Raw genomic sequence first — 13,989 nt, 5'->3', positions numbered from 1 at the left:
AAAGGCAGACCAGCTCCACGAATATTTATCTAGAGCCAGCAGCTGTTAGGGAGCACCGTAGATGCTGCTGACCTTGAAATGGGAGAGGCCAAGAGGAAGCTGGGCAGGCGGCCCACCTGGCTGGAGGTAGGAGGCTCTGGAGGGCCCTCCGCCCACCAGAGGCGCCAGTGGAGGCTGGAGGCCGTGGTGAAGCTCATGCTGAGTCCTGACGGCCGGGGAGACGTTTCTCCTTTGCCTGGAACTTGATGGTCTCTGGTGAAACACAGCCGCAGAGCAGTCTCGCCCCTCCCAGCGGTGCGGCAGAACGCGGGCTTTTCTGTGCTTAGTTTACTCGGGGTCTGTTATTCTTTGTGATCTTGGTCTGCTGTCCTTCCCAAAGTTGCTTCCATGGCCCTGTGTTCACAGTTGTGGGGATTCCGGCGGAGCCCTCTTGCTCCATGGGACAGGGGCAGTGGCCGGGGTGCTACTGTCCCCTGCCATTGCTCTGAGCCTGGCGGAGCTGGCTCGCAGCGGGCGCTCAGACCTCTCTGTTGAATGAGGGGTGATGGAGGGAATGGGAACGGCAGTGTGGCCTCCATGCTGGGGACTCGGGTGTCCCCCACGCAGAAGGAGGGCAGGGGTGCAGTGACTGCCCAGGTAGGGGCGTTCCAGGCAAGCAAGGCGCCACGACAGTGGCTGGCCGTGGGGGGCCCTGGGCGAAACATTCAAAGGAGGCTGTTGAATTAAGTGTGGGCATCCATTCTTTTTTTTTTTTTTAATCAAGAAAGGCAGAAGTAGCTACCTTTTATTTATATGCTGACTTCTCTCACAGTGAATGTGCTTTGTGCTGACACCACCTTGCGGGAATGGAAACACCACTCTAATAGGGGGGCATTTTGTGAATCTGAACAATGCCCATATTTGACGCGAGGCAGATGGAAATGGGGGTGGGGAGGCCCGTGTTTTGGGTGCTCAGAAGCCCGTTGTGTGGTCCCTGGCATGGCTGGAGGCGAATGGCCCCATGCCTTCTGGCCTCGGGACATCCTTTACTTTCTCAGGTGGTTTTTAAATTCTGATTTTGGTCAAGCCAAGTCGTGTCTCTCTCTATTAATAGAACAATGTTGTTTTTACTATAGACGCATCCATGTTTAGAAAGCCCATGTGACTTTCTGAAGGGTTGCCTTCTTCCTGTGCTTTTCTGCCGTCATGATGGGTTTAAATCACATCTTTTATAGAGCACACTAAGACACTGTAGATCGATACGTGTCTCCTTGAAAATGAGTGAAACAAGCAAAGTTGAGGCCTTGGAAGAGTGACTGTTAACCTGGATAGCTTTGCCTGTCTGAAGAGTATCTCTGAGAATAGCCAGGAACAGATTTACCCGATACATCTAAAAAGTGATCTGCTTTTGGAGCAGAGGAGGAAGATAATTGGGTGATCTCTTGACACGGAATCACGTACTCTTAATTATATCTCCATATGGTTGTTCTTGTTTTATATCAACTAAAAAGTGTCAGATCAAAGCGCTGACTGCAACTGATAGGGTGACCCTCAGCAATTAATGCTGTTAATTGGGATTTTGAAGTTCATTTATTTTTCTGTTCTCCTCCTATGCAGTGATTTTAAAACCTTGGTACCACTAAGCCCGAACTTAGCATATGCTGTCCTTCTTTCTTTTGGAGGCTGGCCCATTGCTCTGCAACATAGGTGCTGCCTTATGTGTTTCCTAGACTTTAACACAGACATGAATAATGATCTTTTCTCTCCTTTTCAAACAAACAAGTGGATCATAGACAGTCGCCAGAACTAATTGTTTTCTTTTGCTTTCAGGACAGGCTGCTGCAGGCAAAGAAAGAAATTGAAAAGTACTCTATTAATGATAAACAGGTAAAATCACCGTCCACCTGATGCCTTTTCTGTACGAATCAGCGCAGTTGTGTTAAGGAAAAAAAGGGTTTATTGAAAGATATAAGATTTTCCTAATTATAAAATACATATTAGGCTGTGTTTGAAAAGGTGAAATAGTTTGGATTGTCTAGAACTTCAGATTATGACAAAAAACATAGACTCTAACACACACAGATGATCAGATAACAAAATGCCTTATTAGAAAATGATTTTATTTCAATTATTTATTTAAATCAACTTTATAGCAACACTGAAGGAAAAAGGGGCATTTAAAATGCTTCTGGGTTATGGAATTGTTTGATAGATACAATGTTTTATATATATGTATTAGTATAAAACATAATAACAAATTAATACGCATACATTCGTCACCCAGCTTAGACATGGGATCCACCAGGGCCCGGAAGCCACTCTGAGAGCCCACGGCAGCTTACCCTGTGTGCCATTCCTCGGGGGGCCCCCCCAGCCTGATTTTTGTGTTGATCCTCATTTTGCTTTTCTCTATAATTTGACCATAAGTATTTGACCTTTAATAGTGTGCTGCTTTTTGAACTGAGTGGCATTTTTTTTTGACAGCTTTATCAACATGTTCTTCACCTAGCACACCATGTGCTGATTTAAGGTGTACTGTTCGGTGGTTTATAGTGTATCTACAGAGTTGCACAATCATCCCAGAGTCAACTTAACAATGTTTTCATCATCCCATAAAGAAAGTCCATGCCCGTGGATAGTCACTCCCCATTCCTCCCAGCCCGTCCCAGCCCTAGGCGATCCCGTCTCCTTTCTTTCTCTGTAGATTTGTATGACATCATTCTTTGAATCTCTTGCAACCTAATTTCTCCACCCGATACTGTTTTAAAAATTCCTCTGTGTTGCATAAAGCTCACTCTTTTTCCTGCTACATAGTATCCTCTCGTATGTATAGACCACCTTTTGTTCATCAGTTCTACTGTTGGTGTCTAGGTAGATTGTTTCCAGTTTCCTTGTTAGCTTCCTTTCTTGTTATTACCGAAGTTTGGCTCTCTGGGCACATGGGCAAGAATTATACCTGGAAATGGGATTGTTGGACTGAGCAAATGCCTGTCTTCAACCTCAGCAAAGTGGCACCACCCCCACCAGTGTGGTTGCTGGTTTCCACAGCCCCACGCCCTCGCCAACGCTTGGTATTGTCTGGCTTTCTAATGTTTCCCTTTTTGATGGGTTGTAAATAATATCTCATTGCAGTTTTTTCATTGTCTCCTTTTCCCACCAGAGCATATTAGAGATTTCTCACATCAATAGAAATTAATCTGCCTCACCTTTTTATTTTCCTGTGGCTTAGTACTGGGTACCCCAGAGCGTATGTCATCAGCCCCTTGTTGCTGGGCATTTGGCATTTTTGTTTTTGTGCCATTGCATTCTTTGCTGCAGGTAGAAGTCCCCACCTCCATGTCCTTGTGTGCACCTGCAAGTTTTCCCCAAGTACCGTGGTCTCTGCCTGTGCTCCCTTCCCTGAAGCACACAAATGCAGGAGAGCTGCCAGCTCAGCACACCTCCCCATTTTCCCCCACATTCTTGTACCTTCTGAAAGAGAAGGAAATACCATCTCAAACCATGGGGCCTGAATGCTCCAGCCTTGCCTGCCCCCCGGGACCGTCCCTCTGCTCTGGACTGGATTGTGACTCCCGTGCCCTCTTCACCTCTCAGGCGGCTTAGGGTGCGTGCACAGTTCTTGAGGGAGGGGAAGATATCGGGGCTGGGAGTGCCAGGGGGAGCTTGGCCTCCTGCAGGGCCCCCAAAAGCCTTGTCGCACCACCTAACATAAGCAGGGCCCTGGGGGCACTGTTGTCCTGGTAATGTGTGAACGCTTTTTTTTTTTTTAAATTTCACTTGTCCGTGGTATAGCTTTTATTTATAGAAAATGATCCAATGCTGGATAAAAAAGCATGTTTAAAAATTAATGCTATGGTTCCTACTCCCTTTTTTGTTATTCTTTTCACAACCTAAGATATTAACAACCTGAGATATATAATTTATGTCCAATTTATACATTCTTTATGTAATTTATATTCTTTTAATAACAACTCGAGGTAGACTTTGTGTGCAGTGAACCACACCCACTTAAAGATGTGTACACATGTGAAACCACCACCGAAATCCAGGCACAGAGCGCTTCCAGCGCCCCCCGGGGTTGGCCCTCGGCCCCGCAGGCCACTCCTGCCTCCCCTCCCAGCCACCCGCCGTCATCAGCCTGCCCTCTGTCACTTAGATTAGTGGCATTTCTAGAGGAGCATTTTTACTTTTTTTTTAATTTCCAGCCTTATCGAGGTATAATTGACAAATTCTCTCTCTATATATATACATATATATAGACACACACATATGCATAAAGTGTACAACATGATGACTTAAGACACATTTACATTGTAAAATGATTATCGCAGTGAAGTCTGTTAACACACCATCGCTTCATGTAGCTATTTTGTGTGTGAGTGTTGTGCGAACAGTTAAGGTCTGCTCTCTTCGCAGATTCCAGGTACACAGCAGGTCAGCATTCATAATGACCGCCTTCATGCTGCCCCAGAACGTACCCATCTTCTACCTGAAAGTCTGTGCCCTCCCTTTGACCAACATTTCTTTGGAGCTTGCTCAAAATAGTTTTCTACGAAAACTGCCGAGAAAATTAGAGTCTGCTAATTGCCTTGTCAACAGATTTCAAACAATGTGATGGGTATATCCAAAATTGGACCCCTTACCTTTTGGAAAAAAATTGTCCCTGATTAAAAAAAGAAAACAACAAAACGGCTTTAAAAAGTAGTTTCGCATACCTGCATAAGTTTGATCATCATTTTCTCTTCCTAACAGGTGGTGCTTTGTATATCAGTTGACGTATCCCAAGACTATAGCCAAGTAGAAAATGTCATAAAACAAGTAAGAGGTTGGGCAAATTGGAATGAATTCATGGCCTTTTATTTGGTTCTTGGCGTTTTGCTCTGTGGTTTGAAATTGGCAAATCATCCTGATAGGTTTAATAGTTTTACGGGTTTTATGTATTGGCACCGACTCGCTGCTAAGTGGTCCTTCTCTCCCTCCCCTCATGTCTGCCCTGGTCGACTTTTCCAGGCACAGGAGAAGCTGGGCCCGGTGGACATGCTTGTGAACTGTGCCGGGATGTCCCTTTCAGGAAAGTTTGAAGATCTTGAAGTTAGGACTTTTGAAGTAAGTGAAAATTTGGTTTTTGCCCCCGGGGGTAGCCCATACCCTCCAAGTAGAACCCGGCCTTGGGTAAAGGCTTGAGAGACGAAATACGTGAAATGGGTTCGGATTGCGCAGAAGCTTCAGAAGACCAGAGGAAGGCCGCGCTGCACCAGCTTTTGGTCCCGCTGCCGTGCGGTCCAGCCTTAAGGGTCCACACAGGTCTCTCCGCTGGGTTTCCCTGGGAAGTACAAGGGGATTGGACCCTTCAGTCTGACACAGGTGACCGTGATGAATCCCTGAGACAGTAAGAGATTTAAGAGAGAGCTTTATAAGCCGAGAGATGCTGCCTACCTGATGTCAAGTGTCAGTATTCTTAACATGGAAAAACCAGGAAGTTGAGGAGCAGCCTCTGTAAGAGCTCTGACATCAGAACAATAAGACAACGCAAGATATTTATGGTTCTATTTTCAAACAGGTGTGCCATGGAACCTCTCTTAGTCATTTGTTCCCGCTCATGCTTTAGAATGGACATCAGATCGGACATCTTTAAAGTGCAAGACACTTTTTATAGCTGACATTGCATGAGCCCTCTTTTTCTCAGTGTTCTCCCGAGCCTCCATCAGTGTGTGGGGCTTGGCCGCGCTGGTCTGCAAAGCAGACCTGCACCGTCCACTTTGGAGCCCGCGCGGCGGAGGTTCGGACGCCTGGCTCCCGTCGGGCGGGGGGAACGCGCCCTGAGCTCTGGTTGACTGCCGAGTCGGGAACGTCGGGGCGCCAGATGAGCAGGGTGCGCCCCACCTGGGGCTCAAGAGTCTCAGGGCTCCTTATCAACTAGGGACAGAGATAGGGGGCCAGTCTGCCTCTCTCTGTGAGCGATCGAAGGGGAATTTTGAAGAGTATGTCAATGGCTGTGTAAAGAATCGATGGGGGGAGATGGCTGTGGTAGTGACCTCAGCGTGAGAGGATGCGGGAGGGCCCTCAGAGGGGGCCAGCATGAGAGGAGTGGGGGGTTGGGGGGGTGAGAGAGAGAGAGCACGCGCGCCGGAGAGAGCTGGCACGAGGGACAGCCAGCAGACCGCCCCTGACTGCGCGCGGGGGCGGAGGACTGCGGGGTACTTGGTGGCAGGGTTGTAACAAACAAACGCGCGCTCCTAAAGCTAGGACCTGGGGTGGCAGGGCGGCCACCAGGGGACAGGGCGTCAGGGCAGATGTAGGGACGTCCCTGAGTGAAGGCGTGTGTTGTGGAGTTTGTCGCGGGGAGCAAGAACAGCAGAAACGAAGTGCACAGCCCCCGGGGAATGCCTGTGTGTGGCGTCAGTGACAAGGAGACGGTGTGAAGCAGGTGAGGCAAAGGGAGAAGGAAAATCATGAGAATGTGAAGCTTGTAAAATGTTAAAAAATGCACAATTCTAATCTTTTCAAAAAAAAACTTGCAGTGCTCTCAACCTTCAATCTCCTGTTCATACTGTTTCCTTTCCCCTCCCTCCTTCCCTCCCTCCCTCCCTTCTTCCCCTCTTCTCCTCACCAGTCTCCTCTCCCTCTCTCTCGTTTTAAAAAAACAAACCAATCACCACCGACTTCTTGTCCACACGCCAGCACCGCCTCGCAGCCCCCGCTGGACTCTTTGCTGCTCCCTGTTCCCACCAGACACAGCAGAGAAGGGGTGGACTTTGGCATCAGGCTAAACCCGTTTGAGATCCCAGGCCTCATGGTTTCTCATCCGACCGTTTGCTAGCCCTGTGATCGTGGGCAGGTCACCCTTTCCCCTCCGGCCCCAGCTCCCATCTCTGCCCCGGACGGCCAGCCCTCAGAGCTGTGAGGGCTGAGTAACGGGTGCGTGACCCCCGGCCCGTAATACTTGATTAGGAAATATTAATGTCCTTCCCCTCGTAACCACTCAACCCGGAGACACTTGAGAAAGCCTCTTCTGCATTCAGTACTGTTCTGGGCCGGGTGGGGAGGGGTGGTAAGCAAGAGTCAAGTCTTGACCCCTGTGAGGCGGACAGACCGCCTAGGAGCAAGCAGACAGCAGTGTAATTTCAGGCCGGGGTACGTGCAGTGACGAAAGGCAAAGGGGCCAGGGGCTCGGTCAGGTGGTGTGGAAGGAGACCCCGCGGTGCGGGGCCAGGGAAGAGGCCTCCTGCAGAAGAGCCTGCAGCTGCCCTGGCTGCAGGTGGGAGGAGCTCCGCACACCCCGGGAGCCGGGAGCAGGCCTGTGGCTGCGGCATCCCCGGGGGTGGCGGAGTGTGGCCTGGTCTGCGAGGGCCTTGAAGGCCACCCTCAGCAGGATGGAGTTTAGTCTAAAACCTCTGAAGAGGCTTAAGCCAGGCTGGGCATGGCGTGATCTCCATCTCAGTTCGCAAAGGCTCCCCCGCTGAGGCAGGGAGGCTTTTAGGAGCTCCTGGGGTTACTGAGGGATGAAATGTGATGTTGGGAAGTGGGCGGGGGCAGCGTGTTGGGCAATCACAGGGGGTGGGTGGCAGGAGTCGGGGGCAGGTCAGCGCAGGGGCTCAGCCGGCTGATGGGGGTGTGGAAGAAATCCTGCCCGCAGGGAGAACTCACCTGAAAAGGAGTTTTGACCAAACCTGAGGCCTCTATTCCAGCGGCAGGGCCTGACCCCAGGAGGCCCTCTCGGTCCCTCCTCCCCTGGCTACCCCCATGGAGGCCGCAGGGGACCGGCCCCTTCCAAGGCCCCTCTTCCCTCTGGGGCTCAGTCACTTGCTTTGTTCTAGCCAAGTCCAGGGGTCTTCAGGGAGCCCTGTTAGAACACACACTACCACGTTGCTGCATCTTCAGAAGCTAAGAGTTCATTTTTATGTAATTACTATGCAATTATAAATTCTGTCTCAGTTACTTTTGTTTGGCTTCTGGTTCTCAGTTTCCATGTTACTGAAGTTCACACGCACGTGAGCTGCCTAGGCGCCATACCTTGCCCGTGTCTTTCCTGCACAGTGCGGGCAGGGTGGGGGTGGGGGTGCAGGGGAAGTACGCCTGCCCCGTGCGAGTCCGCAGGCAGCCGACTCCTGGAAGCCAGTGCCAGGTGTCACTGGACTCTGCCCTGGGTGCCTTTGGCCCTTGCTGACTTTGCTTTGTGTCTGTTCACTGTAATAAACCTTAGTCATGAGCACAACACTGTGCAGAGTCCCACGAGGCCTTCCCATGAATCACAAAACTGGAGGTGAACTTGAGGAACTCCCTCTCACTTCCTTCTCTTCATTTTCCTTTTTGATGCCTTTCTTTGTGGTTTCTTGGAGCTGTGCCTTGTTTTCTCAACCTGTGAGTGTTGAGCTAATTTACATTTTTTATTGGGATTGCATTGACTCTATGGATCCATTTAGGGAGGATTGATGTCCTAACAATATTGCCTTCTAACCCGTGGACATGACCTAGACCTTCTACGTTAAAGACCACGTTACCTGCAATAGCTTTGCTGGTGACCCTGTCCTCCGGACTCCCTTGTTGCTCTGCTGAAACTTCCAGCACAGTTTTGGGCTGCAGTGTTGAGAACAGGCATTACTGTCTTGTCCCTGATCTTAGGGAGAAAACATTCAGTCTTGACCATTTAAGTAGGCTGTTAGCTATAGTTTTGTTTTTGTGGTTTTGATAGATGCCTTTTTTCAAGCTGAAGAAATTCCCTTCTATTTCTGTTTGCTCAGAGTTTTTTTTTTTTCTTAATAAGGAATGGATGTTGAATTTTGTCAAATGCTTTTTCTGCATCCATGTGGGCAACCAGAGTTCTTCCTTTTTTAGTTTGTTCATGTGGTGAATGACATTAATCTATGCAGTTAAACCAACCTTGCATTCTTGGCATAAATCCCACTTGGTTATGCTTATTTCTATGTTCTTGAGGGATATCTTCCTTTCTCATAATGTTATTTTCTGGTTTTGGAATAAGTAATGCTGGCTCTATGGGATGAATAGGGGAGTATTCTCTCCAATTTTCTGGAAGGGTTTGTATAGAATTGGTACTGTTCTTTCTTAAATGTTTGGTAGAATTCTTTGTGGGAAGGTTTATGATTTTAATTCCCTTTCTTTAATAAGTAGATGGCTACATATGTCTGTTCTTTCTGAGCAACTTTTGGTAGCTGTACCTTTCAGGAAATTGGTCTGTTTTATCTAAGTCATTGAATTTATTGGCACAGTGTTATTCACCATATTCCATTGTTGCCCTTTTCATTTCCATGGAGTTTGTAGTGTCACCTCTTCCATTCTAGAGATTGATCATTTGTGTCCTCTCTCTTTCCCGGCCAGGATGACTAGACGTTTATCAATTTTATTGATTTTTCTCAGTAACCAGCTTTTGGCTTTATGTTTTTTTTTCATTGGTTTTCTGTTTCCTTTCTCATTTATCCCCTCTATTATTTTTTAAAAATGCAATATACATATATATATTTTTAAGATTTTTATTTATTTATTTATTTTTAGAGAGGGGAAGGGAGGGAGAAAGAGAGAGAGAGAAACATCAACGTGTGGTTGCCTCTCGCTTGCCCCCAACTGGGGATCTGGCCTGCAACCCAGGCATGTGCCCTGACTGGGAATTGAACTGGCGACCCTTTGATTCACAGGCTGGCACTCAGTCCACTGAGCCACATCAGCCAGGGCCCTTCTTTTATTTTTATCATCTCCTTTTTTCTGTTGCCTTTGTTTAAATTTGCTCTTCTTTTTATAGTTTCTTTAGGAGGAAGCGGAAATCGTTGATTTGAGGCCTTTTACCTTTTTAATACAGATATTTCAGTGTGGCTTTTGCTGCAGGAAGTGTTTTTACTTTCATTCAGTTTCCCTTGCCATTCCATTGCTTGGCCCCTCAGGTTATTTAGAAGTGTGTTACTTAGTTTCCAAATATTTAAGTGTTTTTCAGAAATCTTTCTCTTACTGATTTCCAATTGAATTCCATTGATGTCAATGAACATACTTTGTATTACTTGAATCTTTTCACATTTATTGAGACTCATCTTACAGCCAGAATATAGTGTATCCTATAGCCATACTTGAAAGGTACACTTAGTAACATTGTCCTAGTCTTCTGTATCTTTGCTGATTTTGTGTCTACTTGTTCTATCAGTTATTGAAAAGGGCATATTGAAATCTCGGATTATAATTGAGAATGTTCTTGTCTGACTTTTTTTAAACAGGCTTTTAGTTGATACTCTTGCCATTCAGCCCCATGCCCTCCCCTCCTGATGTTTCTGGCCTTTATTTCTAAAAGTCATCTAACATTCTATTGGATTAACATTTCATGATTGCTTGAAAGTTCCTCCAGTGAAGTATTTGGTTTTACATGATGACCGATCTAGTATTTTTACGAGACTTGTAACATAAAAACATCTTGATGCAAGTAGTCTTCGATTTTCAAATTCAAATGTGAGGTATTGAAGAGTTCCCAGGAGGAGGGGAAAGTGTACTGTTGGTACTTATGGAAGGTCTTCCCCATCGCAATGTAAGCGCCAACATTTACCGAGTACTTACATTGGGTCAGGACCTGCGCTAGCGCCCAGCCTGGGTTCCCTCTTAGTCCTTGCGGTAGCCCTGTGAGATGACAGCATTATTAGAACCCTGTTTCAGCTGCATGGGACTTTCTTGTCTGTCACCAGGTAGGTAGTAAACGGTAGAGCTGAGGCTTCAAACCACAGCCCAGGCTGTCAGCCACCGTCCTCGTCTCTCTGGGGTCTTTCTTAGATTAGAATGAAAGGGCTGGTCCGATTTGGAAGCTCATTCCTAAAACGGCCTTTCCAAAAGTATTACCTGCTAAGAGAAAACTAGTTTTGACCCAGTTTCAGCAAAGACATAACTGTGATCATCAGGAGAACCCAAGACCAGATAGAAACAGACTTCAAATAACAGATCCTGAGCATCATGGCTCAGTGTCAGGGTCATTTTCTCGTTTGTTCGTTTGTTCCTTCCTTCCTTCCTTCCTTCCTTCCTTCCTTCCTTCCTTCCTTCATTCATTCATCGAATCCACCAGGCTCCCATCTGGAGAGCAGACGGCATGCCTGGGAGTGCATGCAGCCTCGTGGCTTTGACCTTCCTCATTCCCCACAACCTCTTTGCTTCCTGCAGAAACTCATGAGCGTTAACTACCTGGGCAGCGTGTACCCCAGCCGAGCTGTCATCACCACCATGAAGGAGCGCCAGGTGGGCAGGATCGTCTTCTTGTCCTCCCAGGCAGGCCAGGTGGGACTCTACGGTTTCACGGCCTACTCTCCGTCCAAGTTTGCCATCAGGGGGTTAGCGGAAGCGCTGCAGATGGAGGTAAGCGCTGTGTTTGGTTTTATATTTCTTCCTGTCAGCTCAGCAAAGGGTCCCCTTTAGTCTGTCGCTTCTTTACACATGTTGTTCTGTTGCATTACAGATTCGTAGACTTGACCTCAGTGAAAGGGCATTGGCTCAGCGCCTGAATCTTGTGATTAAAATGTTAATATTTTTTATTGCGTAAAATTGATTGTAGTTGTGACAAGTAAAATGGTTGCGAGGTTTTTGCTTGCTTAATTGAATACACAAAGTATTACTAATATCTTAATTACATCATTGGTCTAATACTGTGTATGTGTAATAGGGTTGACCAGATATTTTATTCTCTAGAGTTGTTTCTTTAACAAAAAGATCTGTCCTTATGACTCATTAATACAATGAGCGTGTGTTTGATGGGAGAGTGGAAGCTGCCTGGCTGGCAACTTTTAGACAAATCATTTAACTTGGTCTCAGTTGCCTTATCTGTAAAATGAGAGGGTTGGACTAAATCATTTGATTCTCCTCCTACATATATTTAATTTCTTAAAGAAGCATTAATAAGTGGGGCTGCTTTTTATTTTCACAGTTAATAGAACCTTTTGGGGAAGAGGGTGAGGTTGGGATTGGTATCAGAGGTAAGTGTCGCAACGTGACAGCCTTGGCCGCAGGCTGTGTGGAGTAGGCTTCCGCGTTAGTGTCACAGGGGAAGGCTCAGAGGCCGCCCCACTTGCCTGTCCAAAGTCACGAACTAACTGAAAAAGGCAAGGCGATTGCAATGTATGCAGAAGTATAACACCGCGCTGTGACGGTAAAGACCCAGGAGCGAATCCATGGTGGCCAACTCTCTCAGGGTAGCCGTGTGACTGGAGAATCCCATTTCATGACTGAGATCAGCGGTGGGAAAATGTTTTTCTGCCATGGTCCAGAGAGTTATATTTTAAGCTTTTGAGGGCTGAGTGGTGTCTGTCCTGACTACTCAAGCCTCCTGTGATGCAGGAAAGCAGCCGTGTGTGACACGTAAATGAATGGGTATGGCTGGCTGCCAATAACACTTTATTGATTAAAAAAACAGGTGAAGGGCCTGGTGTGGCCCACAGACCATAGCTTGCTCACCCCTGATTTAGAAAATCCCTAGAGGAGCCCTCAGTGGCATGTGACACAGAGCCACCCTGCTTGGATCCGGGATGAGCACTGCCGTGGGCGAGCTGGCTGGTCAGTGACACGTCCTGAGGTGCCACCAAGGGGCTGATAGACCGTGCCATTCTTTTCAAAGGAACCAGCCCCAAATTTCATGTCCATCTACTTGCTGAATGCTTTCATCAGTAATAAGTCATGATAATATGATTAGCCAGCCGGACACATACAACTGTGACATTTCAAACAAGAGTGCTGGATTCCTGTGGCAATTTTTACGTTGAAAAGTCTCTTTGTGAAGAACCATTTTATTTTTATAACAGTTTTGTGAAATACTTGAGGCAGAGGATGTTATGCCACCTTTCAGATCAGAAAGCTGAGAGTTTTCAAGAAGTTCATGGGGGAGCTGAAAGCCGTGTGGTAGCTTTGTGACCGAAATAGTTACCAAAGGCCTGATCTTTGGGCTTGATGTTTGCTCCTCTCCTCCAGCAAAAAAAACTGTCTGCAATTCAGGTCAGAGTCGCCTCACTCATCTGGCTGGTTGCCTCCACCCTTGACTTCGGTCTGAGAAACTTAGTAGGGGGAAGCGGTGTTTGGAAATGACAAGTGTGCTCATTAGGGCTGTGTGTCCTTACGTCTTGTTTTGCAGAGCCGCCTGATCAGGATTCAGTAATGTAGGGCAAAGCATAATACAGGCGGCCTGGTTCCACCTCAGGTAGAATGGAGATGTTAGTGAAAAAGAGGGAAAAGAACATCAGTGGCCATTGCAGAGTCCCCACAGCCTCTTTGTGACAAGTGTGAGTCACATGCTGCAGGTTGCTGGCCCGGACCTGCCAGTCTCCTTGACTTCTCTCTGTATTTGGACTCTCTTCAGAATGTCCTCGTGTAAACAAAAAATAAAATAAAGTAAACCTGTACAGTGAAGAATAGTTTTGGGAGGAAATAAATTCAATAATCCAAATCTAGTTTGTTCATAGTAGAACGTGCATCAAAACAGACATTTCCTTACAGACTTCTGGTGTTGTGCTTTTGAAACCTGGATAATTGAGTCTCTTTGGCCAAGATGGTAGTGTTTTTTTGTTTTTAAAGATTGTATTTATTTATTTATTTATTTTTAGAGAGGGGAAGGGAAAGAGAAAGAGAAAGAGAAACATCAATGTGTGGTTGCATCTTGCATGCCCCCTACTGGGGACCTCACCCACAACCCAGGCATGTGCCCTGCTGGGGAATCGAACCAGCAACCCTTTGGTTTGCAGGCCAGCGCTCAGTCCATGGAGCCACACGAGCTAGGGCATGTTTTCTTCCTTTTTGTGTGTGTGTGTGTGTCATTTAAAGCCTTTTTTTTTTTTAAAAAATAATAGACATAGGCAAGAAATATACCAAAACAGGTTTAGTTTCAACAAATAGTAAAGGGAGAATTAAAATGTCATTGTTACAATCAGATTAATGAGTATTTAAAATATTGGTAATATCAAGTATTGGCAACTCTGAGAGGAACTTGGTATTCATAGAAACTTTTTCTTCATCTTAAAGCAGTCCCTTTAGCATATTTTGCAGTGTTGG

The 13,989-nt window shown here is 46.7% G+C and overlaps 1 protein-coding gene across 2 annotated transcripts in view; it reads left to right on the top strand.

Moving 5' to 3' along the window:
- The window catches only part of KDSR (3-ketodihydrosphingosine reductase), a 35,445-nt gene that overhangs the window by 5,413 nt on the left and 16,043 nt on the right, over positions 1-13,989 (top strand). Inside the window, exons 3-6 of one of the 2 annotated variants that reach the window (XM_054583768.1) lie at positions 1,810-1,866; positions 4,732-4,797; positions 4,990-5,085; positions 11,122-11,313. In XM_054583768.1, coding sequence (XP_054439743.1) covers positions 1,810-1,866; positions 4,732-4,797; positions 4,990-5,085; positions 11,122-11,313 — 411 coding nt within the window. The remainder of the gene's footprint in view (positions 1-1,809; positions 1,867-4,731; positions 4,798-4,989; positions 5,086-11,121; positions 11,314-13,989) is intronic. The other variant, XM_054583769.1, reaches the window with a different exon arrangement.

Source organism: Pteronotus mesoamericanus, unplaced genomic scaffold (genome assembly GCF_021234165.1).
Source record: "Pteronotus mesoamericanus isolate MK-2021 breed Mesoamerican mustached bat unplaced genomic scaffold, CSHL_Meso_final contig_74, whole genome shotgun sequence".
Taxonomy (NCBI): Eukaryota; Metazoa; Chordata; class Mammalia; order Chiroptera; family Mormoopidae; genus Pteronotus; species Pteronotus mesoamericanus.
The sequence above is the reverse complement of the archived record's forward strand: the minus strand, read 5'-3'. Positions and strand labels throughout refer to the sequence as shown.